This window comes from Mycteria americana, chromosome 2 (assembly GCF_035582795.1).
Source record: "Mycteria americana isolate JAX WOST 10 ecotype Jacksonville Zoo and Gardens chromosome 2, USCA_MyAme_1.0, whole genome shotgun sequence".
Taxonomy (NCBI): domain Eukaryota; kingdom Metazoa; phylum Chordata; class Aves; order Ciconiiformes; family Ciconiidae; genus Mycteria; species Mycteria americana.
Window position 1 is genome coordinate 19,006,004 of NC_134366.1, and position 18,991 is coordinate 19,024,994.

At 38.9% G+C, this 18,991-nt stretch overlaps 2 protein-coding genes across 13 annotated transcripts in view; one reads left to right on the top strand and one right to left on the bottom strand.

Moving 5' to 3' along the window:
- LOC142405342 (protein nucleotidyltransferase YdiU-like) overlaps positions 1 to 18,280 on the top strand; it is a 35,285-nt gene extending 17,005 nt beyond the window's left edge. For 5 of the 10 annotated variants that reach the window (XM_075492604.1, XM_075492610.1, XM_075492612.1 and 2 more), the window contains 6 exons: positions 1,659 to 1,738; positions 2,617 to 2,660; positions 8,464 to 8,543; positions 8,874 to 9,580; positions 10,790 to 10,876; positions 11,968 to 14,428. In XM_075492604.1, the coding sequence (XP_075348719.1) occupies positions 1,659 to 1,738; positions 2,617 to 2,660; positions 8,464 to 8,543; positions 8,874 to 8,996 (327 nt within the window). In that variant the 3' untranslated portion in view covers positions 8,997 to 9,580; positions 10,790 to 10,876; positions 11,968 to 14,428. Of the gene's footprint in view, positions 1 to 1,658; positions 1,739 to 2,616; positions 2,661 to 8,463; positions 8,544 to 8,873; positions 10,119 to 10,789; positions 10,877 to 11,967; positions 14,429 to 17,049 lie in introns of those variants that run through there. The other 5 variants (XM_075492607.1, XM_075492606.1, XM_075492608.1 and 2 more) reach the window with 5 other exon arrangements.
- The window catches only part of APBB1IP (amyloid beta precursor protein binding family B member 1 interacting protein), a 70,831-nt gene continuing 67,192 nt past the window's right edge, over positions 15,353 to 18,991 (bottom strand). For 2 of the 3 annotated variants that reach the window (XM_075492601.1, XM_075492602.1), the window contains exons 13-14: positions 18,275 to 18,372; positions 15,353 to 15,883 (exon numbers count right to left, since the gene is read on the bottom strand). In XM_075492601.1, the coding sequence (XP_075348716.1) occupies positions 15,353 to 15,883; positions 18,275 to 18,372 (629 nt within the window). The remainder of the gene's footprint in view (positions 15,884 to 18,274; positions 18,373 to 18,991) is intronic. The other variant, XM_075492603.1, reaches the window with a different exon arrangement.

Genomic DNA, 18,991 nt, shown 5'->3' on the forward strand with positions numbered 1-18,991 from the left:
TGAGCCTGAAGCCTTTAATAGTTAAAAAGTTGAGATTTTCTAGTGGTAAGTGACAAAAATACAACGAGGTGTAGCTTTGGAATTAATGATTTGTACAGAGGGGGTGGTAAGAGGATGGCTGTGTTTGTAAGAGAAGGTATTTTTGTCATAGAATACAAGGGATTTTTCAATTTCTTAGTGGCCTATGTGCCATAGGAAGAAGAGAAGCCACCCTCATGCAGTATGGAGCCACTCCCAGACTACTGCAGTGGTGGCATTTATGGCCTTCTTTGAAGGTGCAGGCTGAGGAACTAACGATCGTGGTGTAGTTGTGACGCTGCTACTACACTTAGGGTCATTTCCAGCCTTCACTTGGTCATAGCTGACCTTTTTTTTCCCCACAATGAAATTATTTAGCCCACAAGTTCTGAGTCCCAAAACTGATGTGGTAAAGCAGGTACAATTTTATGCTGGTAAAAAGTTATAGTTTTTTAAAGATTTTTTTTTTTTTATATTAAAGTAATTTTACCTGCTGTTTATTCACACGCTAATACTTTGTCAGTAGCAAAGCAAGTTCTCATACTGGTTTGTAGATCACTTATGTTTTTTTCAGCTGCTCACCAAAATTGACCTAAAAATGCCAGAATCCTCTGGGAACACTGCAGGAGTCCTTACATTTAGTATTAACTGGAAACATTCTGAAATTCCTCCTAAAGCAGCCTAACCCTGCACATCTTTGAACAAATGCTTGACTCCCACACTCACCTGTTACCCACCTGCCTGACCCCCAGCTCTTAGTCACTTCTGTAATTTTAACTCATTTTTATACTCAAGTGTGGTTTTCATGATATTTTGACTCCCATTCCTTTTATAAAAACACAGATGTGATCACAACTTCGTTTTGTTCTTGCTTTTAATTTCCCTTACTTAACTTTTGCCCATTTTTTTCTTGTATATCTGCTGTTTACCCCCTTTTATCTATGTCCATTTCTTTCTAATCTGTTCTTTCTCTGAAGTTCAGTTTTTGTCTGTGAGCTTTGGCTACTTTCTCTCAACCAAGCAATATGAAGCAGCTGTTAGCTCCGTGTAGTCAGCCAGGGAAGCCTAGTTTGTGGTTGTTGTCCAACACTGGAGACAATAACCCCAAGCTCTGGTTTCTCTCTTGTTTGCCTTTTCCAAGTTCTGTCTCCTCTCCCTTCTTCCTCTCCTACTGTCTCTATTCTTCTCCTCAGTCTTCTCCTATCCCTGTAGCCTTAAGTTTCCCTTCTTCTCCACACCTTATCTTTATCAACGTATTTTCCTTATTACAAAATTTGGAAAAAAAAGTCTCTACAAATAGATCTGATCCACATGCAAAACTCAGAAGAGAGTAAAACCTGTAGTTATGTAGCCTAAAAATAAAACAGGTCAGACAATAAGCCAAGGAAAAATAGGGGTGAAGTGCTGGAGGTGTTTAGGTAGAATTTGCCATAACAGAGATGGATTAATATGGATGCATCATGCTAGCAAAAATAAATAATTTAAATACAGACTAGTAGAATTTTTGGGGAGAAAATTCCTTGAAGGGTCATCATATGTTTCACTCTTAAAGCCTTTTAATATTTGTTTCCTTACTTTGTTTTTTGCTTAACAGGAACAAAATTCTGATTACCCACCATTAACTGTTTCTTTCTCTTTAGGAGTTCTGGGCTCTCCAGGATCTGGGTAAACACAAGTTATTTTCAGAATGGGTTACTATGTACCTCTTGAGATTAAATCGGTAAGTCTGATGCAGTTTCAAGTGTAAAAATAACACCAGATGTGTATTTGCCAGAAGCAGGCAACTTCAATCTGCAATGATTTTCTGTAATCTTTAGCGGGTCTGGTAAACTGGCCCAAACATGGTTTCATATGCCTTTTTTGTCTTTATGGTTCTAGATTGTGTTAGATTCCATAATAATTACTATTGTAGTTCTGTTTTGACACACAGGTGCATAAAAATGACATGGGAGGAGTGGTCTGTATTTTTTGTCCTTCATTGAGCCACCGATCAGATTTCTTTGGTTAATAATTTTTGTTAAAATACCAGTCCTACAGATTCAGTCCAAGAATCACAAACAGGCTTTGCAAATATATAGGAATGAATAGTGCTTCATTACTGGTAACATATATATTTTTTTACTGTTTAATAATATTGCTTTAGGGTGACGGGGTGGAAGTTGAACAGTTGTGAATACACAGACTGTGTTTGGAAACCGCTGGTGTTGCACAGATAGGGACATGCATGTTAGAATTTCCTACCAATTCTTCTGTCTTAAATCAATAAAGAATGTAACGTGGTTTTCTTAGTCATATATGGTATGCATGGCTGATAGTAGTGAAAAGAAGTACATATCAGGTACTTGGAAATTTTAGTCAGTAAACACAATTCTTAGGGAAAAACATCAATCCAAGATACAAAACCTGCAAGAAAGTGTGCAGTTTTTTCCAAGTCTAATAATTCTTAGAGATTCACACCAGCTTCCACTGAACACAAAAGCAGAACACTTAATGATTTTAATGAAACTCAAATAAAATATTTCTATAAATAAATAAGCATAACCCTCATTAGCTAAAGCACTTTCTTTTTTCTTCTTTTGGTTTGTTTTTCATGTATAGTAACAAGGGTGATTCAGACACCAAGAGAAGAACAAGAATGACAAGTGAGTAAAACAATCCAAAGGAATCATATGCTTGGAGATGGCAACTGCCTGTTTACATAGGTTTCTTTAGTGTTAGTTATTTTTTGCTTTTGAGAAGAACTAAAATGTACCATTTTTCTGAAGAGGAGAAACTCTCATTACACTGCTGCAAATCTTGTAATACTATACATTCACTGTGGCTATCTCTGGTTTCGCCCACTCTTGCGATTAGAATCTAGCCATATGTGCATGGCTGGACCTGTGAATATGTATGTACTTTTTACATAAGCTAAATGATCAAGGAGTTCCTTGGCTACAATGAGGCTCACTTCTTCCTTAGGGATTCTCCCTTTCCCCTCCTTAGAAAAAAAAAATCCTTAATTTAATTGTCTGTGTTTATGAAGAAATTAGTCTGGCCCAAACCCCTTCTGCTGTGAATACAGTCGTAGTCATTTCAGTTGACTGAGGCCTAAGAGTGTCAGATCATGGAAATGCACCACAACTACTAGTCCAGCTTGCTCTTCTCTAGATTCTGCTGGTTTGGGATGACAGAGCACGTGTCTGTTCATATTTCGGGTGATTGAAATCACAAGCAATGAAGAAGGCTTTTCCTGTCAGTATCCACAGAGGCTGCTCTGACCTGTGTCATGCCGTATATGAATATAGGCATTGAAGCAATCCAACTCAGCTGTCCAGCTATGGTCTATTCCATATCAATCCTCATTTACCTACTTGTTTATTTTTCTTTCCTTTATTTTTTGTTTACCTTTTTATATTTCTTTTTTATCTTAATTTTTTTTTACTCCTTTTTTTACAATTTCCATTTGGGGATTCAGGAGATGCCAGGCCTCCAGCTTGTTCCATGCTTTGGTGCTCACGGACTCGATTCATTTTTTTTCCTCTTGATTCCCTTTAAGAACTTAAGAATTATTGTCCCGTGGGAACATGGTTGTCTGTTTCTTGTCATGTCTCAAGTGGGGCTTCACCTTAGTGTCTTGAAATGGTGGATGTACTCCTGCTGCTCCCCAAGTTGTAACTCTTCATTGCAAAGTAGGGTGCTCGCTGAAAGGGCCCCTAGGATTTGATTTCCTTGTGAGAGATGCCCTTCCTCTTCTGCTGTATCTGCTTTTCCTGAGTGCAAGCAACATCTTTTCCTTGATCTGTACTTCCTTCCTTTAGCAGTCTGTGAATGTGTCAGTTTGCATTGCTCAGAAGAACATTGTTCTTCTCCGGTGATAAACCTTTGATAACATCAGGAAAGATTCTGGTAGGCATCCTGCACTGGCTCAATGGACTAAGATTTGTCTGAGTGTTCAAATATATCCAAATCCTTTCTACATGTTATAAAGAGTTCAGGTTTCTGATAGGCACCCACTTTTTTTTTGTGCACCTGGAGAAAAAACTCCTTACTTGTAAAAGGACTATCTAGTCATGGAAGTCAAAGGAAGGTACTTTGATTCTCCAAGTTACTCCAAGTTACAAAATGGTAGAGATACTGCATTTAGCTGTCTCTCACAGCAGAAACAGTGGATATGAAATTCTAAGAATTATTCAGGGAGAGATTTTTTTGGATCTGCAGTAAGCTGTGGTAAATTTGTGAAATTTGCCTATAAAAGACAGCGAGCAACTGAAAATCTCTGGCCAAAAGGGAATGAGGGAAATGCAGGATCTGATCAAATTCTGCACAAGAGGTATTATAATTTTCAATGTTACGCTGCTTTGCAGGGTGTTTTATTCTCATTTCTAATGGAAATGGCTGTACTCTTTTGTTAGATATTGAGTGGCCACTTTCTTCAAAAGCTTTAATTGATTTAGTAGGAAAATGGCAGGAGATAGCACTGACTTTCAGTAATAAGATAATAAAAACTATGTAGGGCACAATTTATCATCACATGGACCTTCAAGTTGCATCCACATTTTCTAACCAAGGCTCTACCCATTTTTAAGAACACTTCTTACAATTTTACATGTATTTTTAGAAAGTTAATATGAAGAGGTACCAAGAAGAAAGGTTTGTTTTATTATTGGTATTTTGGTAGGGTTAAAAAGTTTCAACTATGGGACTCTGAGGCTCTTAGCTCAACTACTATTTCGAGGTTTCGAGCTCCCCTGTTTTCCTCAGCTAGAATTTAATGCTGAAAACTGTCTAAACACACTTATTTTCCTATGTTTTTTGAATCTGCTTTTAGAGAAAATCATGACATTCTGAGTTTTTATTCCAAATCAGAAAGGATCTTAGTTTGGGGATGATCTTCTGCAAAGCAGCATCATGTTTTTCCACATGCACCTCAGAGAATCTTATATTACAGGAGACAGATGAAACAAGGAAAAGGTTTTGCCTCCAGGGTCACACTTGTGCTAGTGGTCTCAGTTTTGGTAGCAGTCCAGAACCTGATATGCAAAGATTCATGGTTAAGTCAGTTAAGTTTTCTTCCATCTAATCAGTTATCACTCTATATTCATACAGCAGAGGTGCAGAAATTTGTAACAGGCTACTGATGTTAATTTGCTACTGTTTTATTTAAAATTTAATTTTTCTTTTAAAATCAACAAATCTTGTTATATTTTTGCTAGCTGCTCCATAGTACAGTGTGGTTTCTTACAGAGTTTTTGTTGTTGTTGTTATTCTCTTTTACATCTATACATTTAAACAGATCTCTTAGATGCCCCTTGTGGTCTCTTTAAAATAGGGGGTTTTTTTTGTTTAAGTATTTGCTTGTAACAACAGCTGTCCCTTGTCAGTACAACTTGCAGCAGAAATCTGGCTCAACTCAGTCAACTGTGCATTTTTACCCAGCATTTCATGTTAAAGACAAAACTGTCGTGGCTCTCTAGATTTTTATATGGGTTGGTAAGTCCCACTAAATTTCGTATTGCTGTCTTTAGTATTGACTGACCTTGAATATATTGCCATTAACGCCCATTATTCATCACCTTTCCCTCATCGTTAGTAAGTGTAGTAAAATATCTCTCTTCTCAAAGTACATTACCTTGAAGCATTTGATCACTTATTCATTATCTTTATTTTTTTCTCTCTTCATTTAGTTTTTAGTTCTTAGTAGCACTTTATCTTGTACTGCCTAAACTTAGTTCTTTAGGAGTTGATCAAAAAGTTTTGACAATCCAAATCCCGATACAAGTCTATAATTGTATTTCTTCACAAATGAAACATGTAAAAAAAAATTGTAGACCAGATCACAAAATGCTTATAAGGGCACAAAATTTCTTCTGCTTTGTCCTTTTCCTATCTGGCTTGTCTTACTCTCTCATAATTATCTTGTCACTTGTGTTAATTACAGATATTTTTAACACCACTGTGAAACTTGTCAATTTGCAATTGTTAAGAATATATTTCTGGGACAAATATTCTCCTGCTAATATGAGTCATGGTTTTAATGTGAATTATAATTTTTTATATAAGTAAGTCATACGTTAACTTCTCCACCTTTTAAATATTCTTTTTATATTGTTATTACTCTTTACTATTGAAAACCCATTTACTGGATTAAATCAGATACTTGGCCAGAGCAAATTATTTAGCCAAGTGGGAAAACACTATTTTTTTAGCCGTTAGGGCAGAGTGTTGTTATGACTATGTAGAGGTTATCAGCGTTCCAAATAGCTAGTCATATTTATTGGCTTTTGTTTAATATATGTAAGTACATACAGAACAGCAGTAACATGAAAAAGAAGAATGTATCTGGGTGGACTGCATCTCAGTCTTCGTTCTCATGGAAGTCAGCACCTGGACATTGTGCCAGAATGTTGTTCTATTACCTGGGCAGCTTTAGTAAAGGAGGGAGTGGCAGTGCCACCTGAGATGCTTCTGGTTTCAGCCCATGTTCTGATTTTGTAAGAGGGCTTCACCTTCTCTCTTCTGGCAGGAACATGAGTGGTCAGAGTTCAGCACTTAGAGCAGAGTGATTTTTTTTGTCCTTTACTTTTCTAAATAACATAAAGACCCTTTGTGTAATGCTGCTGTATGTCAAGTCTTGTGGCTTAAAATGGCTATCATTCAGTTTATGTATTGTGATACATAAAATAATCATGCAAGTGTTGTTTCACTGATTACATAGCTTCAGTAAATTCTAGTTTGTTAGCTGGTTGAATGGTGCTTTTTAGAAGCAGTGCTTATTACAGAGAAGCCTGTTCACTGTGCTAGGCATTAATTCTGTATGGGGAGCTATTAAATATGAATAAAGTACGGCGATTGTCTGACCACAGAACCTTAGGAGGAGCCAGTCATGTCATAGCTTTTCTCAAAGACATCAATTGTCTTGGTAGCCAGCTAGGATAAACAAGTTATGTTTGCAAGCCGAAGAAGCAGTACAAGGAGATGCAAGAACAGAGTGAATTGGGAAATGGAAATAGACTAAGTTTAATCCTTTTATCCAAAGTATTGGTTTTTATCATCCCCCTCCTAATATAATTTATTATTTGTAAATAAAATAACATCATAACTAATTGATTAGAGGAACTGAGTAGAGGGAAATTTGGGATGGTGATTTTGATGAATACTCTGCTTTCTCTAATACCCTCTTTAAAATATGCTGTAAGAGTATTTATAAGAATATTTTATAAAGCTACATGGATTTTTTGAAAGAAATATATTATATAAAATATGAGGTTTGAACTAACACTTATTCATGTAAAACCTACTGGGACATCAATGGAAAGGGAAGGAACAGATGAAGTTTGTTTATGTCCATAAATTACAGACTTCTGGTTTCAAGTCCATGGGTGATAATGCCTCTGGTATCACTGATTAATCTCTTCAGGTAATAATCAGCTACTGAATTTGGGAAAATATGCAGACCAATGTCAAATTGAGACTTACAATGCAAGCTTGAAATGTTTGTTACAATTAATCTGTAACATTGTTTTGATCATTAATTAAAGGGAAAACTTTTTGAAGCAGAATCCTAGGCTTTAATTGCAGAGCAAAAATAAGAGTTGTGTTGATGTTCTCTGCTAAAAAATTGATAATAAAAGCCATGTGTGCTTATGAGAATTGTCCTTGGCATACAGTTTGATAGAACTCCTTTTATGAGTTATTAGTTGCTGTCCTGTAAGATACAGACTGGGTTACTAATTCAGCAGTTTCATTTTCAGCGTCCCTACAATCTCCCTACTGCTAATTAGACACAATCAGCCTGGAACAAGGCAGAGAAGCAGTGCAGCTGTCATGGCTGTTTCCAAGAAGATACAGCAGACAGTTGTGGAAAAAACTGTGGACACCCCCCCCCCCCCCCCCCCCCCGGAAACTAAAATGAATGACAAAGTTGAAAGAGTAGTTTCTAAAAAATACAGCTGAAATCCAACATTAAAGGCTTTTATGGGCAAATTTTTGATATATGATATAGAAGAAGGAATATCTAAGTACATTTACTTTAATGAATATCTCAATAATCCCTTTTTACATTAAATAATATAATAGTCATTTTTATGATCTCCAGGAATGTATTGACAACATTGAAATACGCTTTCCAACAATGTAGCAGGAACCTAGGCCATGGTAAACTCATTACATTTGAAAAGTCTGTTGGTGTTCATAACAGGAAATCCTTTGTGTATCAATGTGATGTTCTATACTATTCTAATTTTTGTTTGGCACTTTGGCATTACTGATTGTGCAAATTTAAAAAAATCCATTTAGCAGCTCATAAAAATAAATAGATGGATTCATTCCTTTTCCTTTTTATGCATTTTTTTTCTTGATCTGCAAATTAAGCCTTCTTGAAGATTTCAATGACACGTTTCAATGACTGTGTTTTGCTTTTAGTGAATATGTCTAACATTTAACACAATTTACTTTTGGTTTCAGCTGTTAATCCTAGATACATACTTAGGAATTGGATGGCAGAATCAGCAGTGCAAAAAGCTAATTCGAATGATTTCTCAGAGGTAAAATTATTTCTTTCTTGACATATGTATTAATAATTGGCATAATAGTTAATGAAAGAGTTGTTGCATTTACACTTTGAACCTATATTACACTTTGACCAACACTGTACTATCTAATACCAATTACTATTAAAAATAGTAACAAAACTATTAATAGTATTAATTATAAAATAAATAGTTGTGACTATATTAATAGCAGTACTAATATTAGTAAGCAACTCATGGAATAGTTTCTGGAGCCAGGAGGGTGCGTAATATGAAGTGGCAGAGACTCTTCTTGTTTGCAGGAAACATTCTGTATAAAAACTTCCCCATTTTAATTGCTTCCAGGTTCATCTCCTACAGCAGATTTTACAACATCCCTTTCAGAGACAGCAGGCTGCAGAGAAAGCAGGCTACTCCCTGCGCCCCCCAGCTTGGGCCAAGGATCTTAAAGTAAGCTGTTCATCCTGAGAGAAATTTGAACAAGCAAGAAAAATGATCAAGGTCGAAGCTCAGGCCTTCAAATAGGATTAATGGATCAAGCCACAGGAGCTTCTCTCCCTTACACTTTGTGGACTGGAATCTGCTACTCTGCTAGGCAAGACAAGGTCTTGACCAACTTTATAAAGTCTAAAGGTTAAAGAAATGGACCACTATATGTGGTTGCGTGAGAAAATTGTATTGGCATTTATAACTCTGCTCTTCATATTCAACTGTGCATTAATTTGAGTCCCAATATTTAAGTTCTGCCAAACTGTCACACTTAACCCCTCAGAATTCATGGCTGATCAGGTGGGTCTCAATAACTTTTAATGGCTGGTCAACTTAAAATCCATCTAACCTAGTTTTAATCACACAGTATTTTGATGAATGTTCTCCTTGCTGTTATACACTGTTCAAATATAATTGTATTCTGAAGACAAATGTTCTTAAGTCTTTTGCAGAGTTGGAACAGAGGATTGTCTTACACTTAGACCTTGCCACCTTTTCTCTTTTTGACCTTGTTTTGTCCCATTAAACTGCCAACAAAGATTTAAAGGAAATTCAATTAAATGGTGAGCAAAGATGTCTGTCTTGGGAGTGACTTGCCCAAAAATAAATTTTGGTGTCTTTGCCCATGTCAGGTGCCTATCAAGCCTGGCCCACTGCTCTTTGAAAGTGTATCTTTTGGAAGTAGTAGAAAGATTGTTGGTGCGTGGATATAATGCCTCAGGAAATTTTCACTGGTTGGGCACAAAAAATGACTTTCTTGGAAGTATCTCACTACGTGTATAGTCAGGTCAATATACCTTTTGTATCCAGCCACCTGATGCTGTAAGGGACTAACAAAAATCTTGCAGGGAAAAGTATTTAAAATTCAGCTGAAGCTGTTGTTACATAGAAGTCCTTTGAGTAACAGAGAGAGACTAGTCTGTGAGTACTGGGTCCCATTATTTACCCTTGTTGGATACTCCAATTCCACATCACAAAACTTAGTGTATAATTAAACCAAAATTAATACATAAGCAATCAGGTCCAATGTTATGCTAGAGAAGTTACAGCAAAAATCACTTATTGGGGGGTTTTGTTACTTCTCGACATTACCTCATCTCCTCCCAAATCCAAAATGGATTGTTTTAGCATCTCCAGATTTCTTCCGTACCACTTGATTCTGAAATAGAGGCTATTAAGTGGTATAATTAGCATTTCACAAATCTATTTCTAGGAATATAGTTAGCGTGGAAAAAAATTTATATTATTAGAAGTCATTCAGTGACTAAAAACTATTTGAATGCCTTTACTTCTTAACTATAATCACAATTATTCATGATGGTTTCCCCTCAGATATACAGCTGTTGAAATATCAATACAGTTGTTCAAATGTAAATATTAGTATCATAATGTGAGGAACAATATAGATATTTAAATACAGTTTTCTGAAGGTCTAGTCTGAAGTTTAAGCAATTTACACAAGTTCAGCCTGAGTTAACATTCCTTGTGCAGGTAGTAAGTCCTCATCTGCAACCATTGGGATTAGTGTTTGCGCTGGCAACACCTCCTGGTTAAGAGGAGTGGGCTGCTGGGGCGTGTCTGTAAAAGCCCTTCAGCAGTGGCCTACATTCCCAACCTATTGAAACACAGGCATTGATGTCTCTTCTCGGATAATTACAAGCAAAATAGCATGTTGTGATGAAATGTGTGAACATCAACATTACCAACTGCAGTGGGATGAGGTACCCTGCAAATAAGTGATGACTTGAAAATGAATCTATTTGTGTCCACAGGGTAAATACAGAAGCGCTGCAACTGGGCCCTGGTTTCCAATTAGGTGAAAGGAAAGAACTCTAATTTAATGTTGAACCAAAAATCCAGTAAGTTTCTTTTGTGTGTGGGCCAAACACGGCTGCCTGTACATCTTTACCTCATGGAATAATTGCATAAATACGAAGCATTTTTATACTGCTTTTTTCTTCAAAGTGCTTTATAGATGTTAAATCCTATTAGTAATAGTAGCAAGTGGACCTCTGCTTCACCCATAGTCAGAGGTAAAGCCTCCAGAATCACGATATAAAACCAGGACATCCCAAACGGGAGCTGTTTTACAAGCAGTGATATGTACTGCCCGCTGTGCTCATTGCGAGGCTTTTCTCAGGTGCTTGAAAAACATCTGAAAGAATGAAGCAAGCCCTGAAAATTGGTTCCACATATTCCTCTAGCTGCAGAGAGTAGGTCGGCTACTTCTCTTCTCCAGGAGTTCATTCATGGACTCAGTCATGTCCTCTTTCCTTGATTTATGTGAAAGCAAATCTCCATTATTTTTTTTTTCCCCATTTTTACCATGCAGTTTACATCGCCTGTTTTTAGTAACTATTCTGATTTCATAATAGTCAGTACTGACTTTTAATGGCGATCAAACTGCCTTAGAATATTCCGCAAGACCATAAGAATTCATAGGTCTTAATGATACCGAATCTCTAAATCTTCTGCGTTTCTCCCTCAAACAGAATATGCATGTTTCCCAGTTACTGTGAGACTGTCAATGATAACCCATAAATAATAGTTCTGTCCTATAGTTTTGCCATTTAAGTTTCTACTTTTCCACTCTCAAAGTGCCTGACAAAGAGTGCGTGAAAAACACATGAATAGTAGTTATCTCAACGCTGTCTTTTAACTATGTTTTGTAAAAGTAGAAAAATGAGCCCACACCATGCTCAGCATTTTGTACCACCTCCCTTTCCACTTCTAGATTTTAATCATTATGGTTTATTATGACAACATAAGCATTAATACTGTGTTTCATGGTATATTTCCTAAAATCCTTGGCTTCCACCTGCGATTCTGGAGCTGCCTCTTCCTTTATGTTACATAAACACAGCAGTGATGCAAGAGCAGATGGGGAATAAAAATACTGTGGCTGGTAATAGAACAGGTGTTTATTTGTACTGTTGTCCTCTTTCTGTAGCAGAGGAGAGTTATGAGGGTCAGCAGTGTTGATTCCCCACATGTGGACTTTTCCACATGACTCTACCTTTCTAATCCGAAGAACTGGTAGAAAACTGGTCACTTGAAGTAGGTCTTTCTTCTGTATCAGCGAGGCAAGAGCCCAAAGAAGACGACAGCTGCTGAGACTGCTTCCTTTTGAGGTATGGAGCAAGGTGAAAAATAACATGCTGCAATTTCAGATCTTTTCAGACTAAAATCCTGTAGTCTTTAGTAGTGAACATACAACTGCGATCTACAGGAATAAGACAATTTCCTATGGCAATATGTTAGAGGTAGAAGAATTAATTGCTATTTTTTACAAATGCTTTGATTTACAGTCCTGGAAAGGAAGATATTTTTACATTTTGCAGCATCTTTTTTGTACCAAATAAAGGCAGATAATTGTGTATCATTAAGATAGTAGCTCTGGTCTTTGAATGGAGAGTTTGAATACTTACATTTCAGAAATTCAATGCAACCATGTACATACACAAAATAGTTGATAGAGGTCTAATCATCACAGCATTTTAATTGATTTCTGGAGTTTTCTGTAAGCTTTGATTCTTTTTGTTTCGAAGAAAGCTCAACTTTTTCTTTTGTGTAAGATTAAGTGCATGACTTATGATTGACTGCAGATGTAAAATGTATAAAATTGAGTTTATTGTGCTGTAACAAAAGAGAAGGGAGGAAATAGGGTAGGAGGCTGAGCGTTCTGGTGAGAAGACTGAATGCTAGGAAAGCCATATGGAAGCCTTAGTGCTTTGTGAATTCAGAGAAACTAGCAACATTTTTCTAAGGACATGTTCTGCTTTATTTTGCTGCTCGGTGTATATTTCATTAAAAAAAATTAATTTGATTTAAAAATAGTTGGATAGCAGACAGCTGTTGTCACCTAAGTATGTCAAAGATGTGCATTCCTAATACTTTGCCAGAAAATGACACCCAGCTCTTTAGCATTCAATGATTCTGCATAATGCTTACCTCAGTTACATATGGACAGCAATTGGGAAACATGAATCCTTTTTTTTTTTTTTTAGACCCCTAGTTTTAACCCTCCTACTTTTAGCTAGTTAGTATTTTTCCTCCTGCACTTAGAACTACAGCTTGTACTAAGCTTATGAGCCTTGCACTGGTCTCAAGAGCATTTCTCAGTTTGGCTCTTCGGAGATGATGAGATACCTTTTGAATGTTCTAGCATGTCAATTCAAAACTTCTAGGTAACGTGTGTTATTTGTGAACATAGTTCTCCTGGTGAGAGCTTTTTGCTCAGTTCAGTGAAAGCAAGGGAGCTAGAAGACCACTAAGAGATGCGCGGGCTCTGTCTGTATTGGTAAGTAATTGCTTGGCCCATGAACTGATACCCTAACTGGCCATATCCACACCACAGGGGATCTCTGTTTAGGGAGTGAAACCTGCTTTTAAACTTGTCCATGTTGTCTTCTGGGAATGGTGCCTGGCCTGGGCAGTTCCTTGAATTGTGCCTGGGGCTGTGCTTAGGCCCACTTCGGCAGTATGGGTGAGCACTAGGCCAGCGCTCAAGCTTGCATCCTCGTCCTTTTTTATTGAGCAGTAGAGACACAGGTGTACAAGCTCTAGCATCTTGCTAGCAATGCTAGTTCCTCAACCGTAGGCTGCAGAGCAAAGAAATGGTAACAGCAGTCGTAAGACATTCCCCCATCCCTATATCCCTGATGTGAGCTTTACTTACTCTTCCAATGCTTACACTGCTGACAAACCAAAGAAAGGAAGGAGGAAACGGGGAGTCCTGTGCCATGGCTATATCTGAGTAACTCTGGGGATGGGCACGATTACTGCAGGAAAAACATCCCTTAGCTTCCGCTTGTCTCAACTGAAAACAGATTAAGTTGCGGGATGTCACATAAGCTTTTATTAGTGACTCATCTGGCACTACCCTGTTCTGAAACACCTTCTGTGCATCCCCAGTTTCCTCGTGTCCATCACCACCCTCCGTGCTGGCTCCTTCCGAGAGCCTGTCCTTTCACTCCCACTGCTTTGACCAGGTACTGCCCCCTCCTCCTACTGCTAACACAGGCACGTTTTGCCTTGCATTGCTCCAACTTGTCAGGGGTCTGGCCCCCTGATACTGAGTGCTCGCAGCTTGTGCTTTATCATAGCAAAGTCCTGGTCTTTGCTGTCTTGTGGAGGAATACACTCATGCAGCCACTGAAATATGCAAATATAGTAGGAACCATCTGAACGAATGAGAGAGGGGCCAGCCAGCACTGCTGTCCATACTTGGATAAAATACAGAAATATATTATTTATGGAATCTTAGAAGATTGTGTGCATGAGAAGAGACAAAGACTGGAAGAAGTAAAAATAAAGAATTTAGAAGGTAGAGGCAAAAACTTTAAAATATTTGAAGTGGTACCAATTGCCAGTAAAATGCCTGTTCATTAACTGTGACACTTTGTGCAGATATAAAATAGAAACTATTTTTATTTGAGACCTAATAATGAATGCTGCCTAAATGAACAATGGAGAATTAAAATGGGAGAACAAATAAAAAAAAGTAGGAGGAGACATTCATATCAGATACAAGATAATTATCAAGTCTTTTAGAAGACAGTTTGAAGACAAATGTTAACCAACAGAAAAAAAAAATCTCTGCTTGCCAATGGAAGCATACAACATTTTGAAATAACAGTTTTTCTTTGTCTAAGATTAACCAACTCAATGAGATTTAAAGGCAGCAACTGTGAGTACTGACAGGTATGACTGGAGTCGCACATGGAAACAGGAGCATACAGCATTCGGGGTGACACTGTTTGGAAATGGCCCTGGTCCTGCCTTGCATCTCAGAATAATCTAGCTGAGGTTTTAAAACAGGCTATTTTGGAAAAAAAAAGCTGTCCTTTTATTAAAAAAAAACCCCACAATTTGGGGTTTTCTGATAAAGAACCTTTAAGGGAAATTCTGTGAAAAGCGATCTTCCCACTTCTCAAAATTCACATGAGAACATTGTTGTATTTTTTCCTTCAGCTCCAATTCTACTAGAGAGGCAGCCACAGAAGATGCATTTCACTCACTGGCTGGCTCTGCGAGTGCTGCTCCACCATCCCAGGCTGTCCTGAGGGAGTGAAGCAAGATTCTACAGACAATTTCTTACCTCAGCCTGGTGCTGGAATGGTAGTTAATGGGGGGTGGGGGGAGGAAGGAGCAGGTTGTAGAGACAACGTGGGGGACAAAGGCCACCCCACCTTACCTCTTGGGACCCCCAGGAGGAACTCTGAAGGAGAATTCCTCCTGGTGGAGCCTGATCCAGCATGACCTTCCAAGTTGCCTCACAAAAACTTGAAGCTATAGCTTCAAGCTATAGGTTGAAGGCCACCTGCTCCCAGAGTTCAGGAGCTGCTGCCCCTTTTCTTCTCAAGAGCCTTCATTAGGTCAGACATGAAATCTGCTTGCCTGCCTCCACCCCCAATCGGAGGTGGCCCAGCTGACTGTGGCTCTCCAGCTTGTCCTGTGTTTTCTAGCCTTTTCGAAGGGAGTGGCACAGGTTTCTTTGTCGGAGGTGGTGGCTTACTGGAGACAGGTGGAGGTGGAGGGGATAACGGCAGGTCTCCGTTACCGCTGTTGGAGGGTGGTGGTGGTGGAGGCACAAAATCAGGAGGAGGTTCGCAGAAATCAGACGGTGGTGGTGGTGGAAAATCAATCTTCAATGTAGGTGGCGGTGCTGGAAAGCTGTCTGGATCTGTTAGGTAAACGCCGCTGTCTCGTTTGACTTTGGAGGGTAGAATTGGTGAAACAGAAATAGCAGATGACCGCCTTTCAGGTGGAGGAGGAGGCTGCAGTGAATTCCTCCTACTCTGGTATTTCTGTGGCCTCATCACTGGCTGTGCCAGGCCAGGTGTACTGATGTTATTTGACTTCGCCTTTAATAAGCAGAAAGAATAAAAGGACAAGACACAGTCAGTGCACGTGTAAACTAATGCCACTGCTGAAGAACAGTGAAAACATGTGAAAGTATATGAGAAGACTGCAGCAGACAGACAGTGAAATCAAGTAGACTACATTTTGCCTGAAGAGTGCAAATAGTATTTTGTTTTCTTTCTGGAGCTGCCCACAGAGCTTTGACAGTGGAAATCTCCCTGTTGACAGTATTCATAGTGCTTCTTCGAGTGCTGCCCTCAGAAAATGAGTGCTTTTAAAATTTCAAAGAATTGCAGTTAGTAAGACATATAAAGATACTTTCTTGATGTTCCACCCTGCTGTTCATTCCCTGAGAACATGAAGACTTAAAAAAAAAATCTGTGCTGTGTTTTTACATCCAAAAATACTGAGCAAGATTTGAGAAGATAAAAAGCAGATGTAGTTTTGGCTTTCATCCCCATTGTATATCTAGATCCCATTCTCGGTGTGACTGCTGGATCTCTGGATAAAGCTAAAATAATGAAGTCACCTATCTCTGCCAAAGTCATTAGACACAACAGCAGAGAACCAGGAAGAAGGTGGAGAGAGTAGGGAATTTAAAGTTTACGTGTCTGGATTCACCGTCCCCAGCACTCTGCAGCGTGGTGTGACATGCATTCACCCGCAGGGTAGTGCACTGGCCCCCCTCTGTGCGGGAGGGAGAGCACTGCAAAGCACTGGGAAGAGAGGCACTTGGGAAAGCCACCCACGATTCTGTGCGGTGCGCTGCAGGGGAAAGATACTCCACCGGTGACCCGGCAAGTGCCACTGACAAGCCTGGGGAAGGGTGTCTTCTGCCTGCTGGGCAAGGCACATGCACGAGCCTCCTCTGCTTTTGAATCAACAGTGCGACAAACAGGTCCTTGAAGCCACAAAGTCCTAGCCATGTTTGCAAGGTCACGAGATGTTCAAACCCTCTGACAACTTTTTTGACGGAAAAATGAATCAAAGCATCCATCATGTAAGTTAAGAAAAATAAAATGTAGGATAGCAGTTCATTATGGAGATGTTTATTTTGACAATATTTTAGGTGGCTTTTCTTTTAAATTGTGTTTGCTAGTCAACACTCTGAAGATAAATAAAGTCCCTTTGGTGATACCTGAATATAATTTGCTCTTTTTTTTTTCAGGTAGCAACTGGTAGCTGTTGACAATTACTACACAAACATGCTATCTATTCTTGTAAACCTGTGGAGAAGTCTGCTGTCCTGAAAACAAAGCTTTGTAACACATTCATTTCTAGTTTTGCTAATTTATCGGTTTAGATCCAGCTAGCTTAGTGCACAGTAACTGTAGCACAGTACACCCTGAAAGACTTCAGCTTGATCCTTTGGTCCCAGGCTTGTAGAAGGTGTGAGATGAAGAAGGCAACATGTTTGCTTCTGCTAGAGACCAGTGCTCTGCAACCCTGCAGTCAGCAGTACTAATTCTGGCGTTAGCTAAGTATAACGTGCTTGCCTTCTCTTCCTCACTCTCCTTGCCTACAAAGATGGAAGTAAACGAGACATAGGAGGAGGGAACCACTGGCTGAGTTCTGAGAACATGATCTATTCCAGAGGAAGTGAGGTTCAGAACAGAGAAACAGATCTTTTTAAAGGAGGAACTCAAAGACAGAAACAAGAAGCGTAGGACACGTAATGCAGGTGACAGAAAAATCCTAGGAAATTAATTTCACTTGTCCTGTGCACTTTATGCATGATGGAGGGATTGAATAATGAACTACAAACAAATGCAGAGGTTTTTTTCTGTAGGACGTTTTTCAAGTCCTCATACTGTACCCTGCCGATATTTTTACAGCCAGAGATTAAACAAGTGGACAAAATTTGGAGCTTAACCAAGGAATGCATTTAGAGCCTAATGAAAACATGTAATGTATTCCCTTACTTTTTCACACTTTCTCCTTTCTTACACACTCGTCTTCAGCCGTGCACAGTGTTCGCTGCTGAAAACACTACTGTATCCTTTGTGTTACTAAGGCAAGACCTGTTTTCTGGCAGAGACAGAAAACGGCACCAAGATTCTGGCAGCACAGACTCTTTGAGACTGTCCCCACAGGCACATTCCTATTCCTGCTACTTGAACTCACACCTATTTGTTCTGAAGAATGAAAGTGGTGGATGGCTGTGCCTTCACCTCCCATCGGTGGCTCCTTGCTTCTGTGCAACGGGCCCACTCATTGCAGTGTGTAAAGCATGAGGAGGGGCAGCAAGGAACCAGCCACTTTGCCCAGGAGCAAAATCCTTGTCACAGCATACACTGGCACTTTGAGGGGGGAAGACAGTGGGTGAAGAAAAACAAACTTGGAGAACTGGTTCACAGGAAACATTAACTAGTGCACTGCTAGTAACTGCTGACCTGTACCTCTGATGTATCCACTTTCTTCTGAGTCTCTGGAAATTCTGCACTGGAACGACGAACAATTTGGGGAATCTGTCCATTTGCCTGAACAGCACCTGTGACAAGGAGAGGAGACAAAGGGAAAAGAGTGTTACATTTTTGTGATATTAACTAGATCAGGGAATAGCAAACTAAGAATAGGGCTATAAAAACGTCTTTACAGCTTCCACCAAGGAACCACTTGTTACAGGTTTTATACATGATTCAGTAAAATCCACGAGGATGTCTGTTTTCTACTTCAGGCTTATTTTGTGACTTTTCATAATCAGTTCATTACATAAGGAAAATAAACATAATACCTTACATTAAAACTAATACCTGCCCACATGCCTCCATGGCTGTCGCTGATGATCCTACAGGAAGTGCAAGTGGCAGAATTATGAAGACATATGACAGAAATTATCAGGGTGTGTAAAGGTGGTGACAAATGAAGAGCTTTTTCTTCTGGCTACTGTAAATGGTGATTACAGAAGGGGACCGTTAAGGTTGACAGGGGAATAGAGATGGAGAGCTAGCTTTGGAAGGGGAGCTAAGCAGAAATGAAACTGGCATACTTAAGCCCACTCTCTGGCCTTCCATTGTTTAAATACCTGTCTTTCATAACAGCATTTTGAAATTTGTAGTGTGCTGTAGTATTACTACATTCTCCATTTTTATTGCATGTTTTTTTCTTTA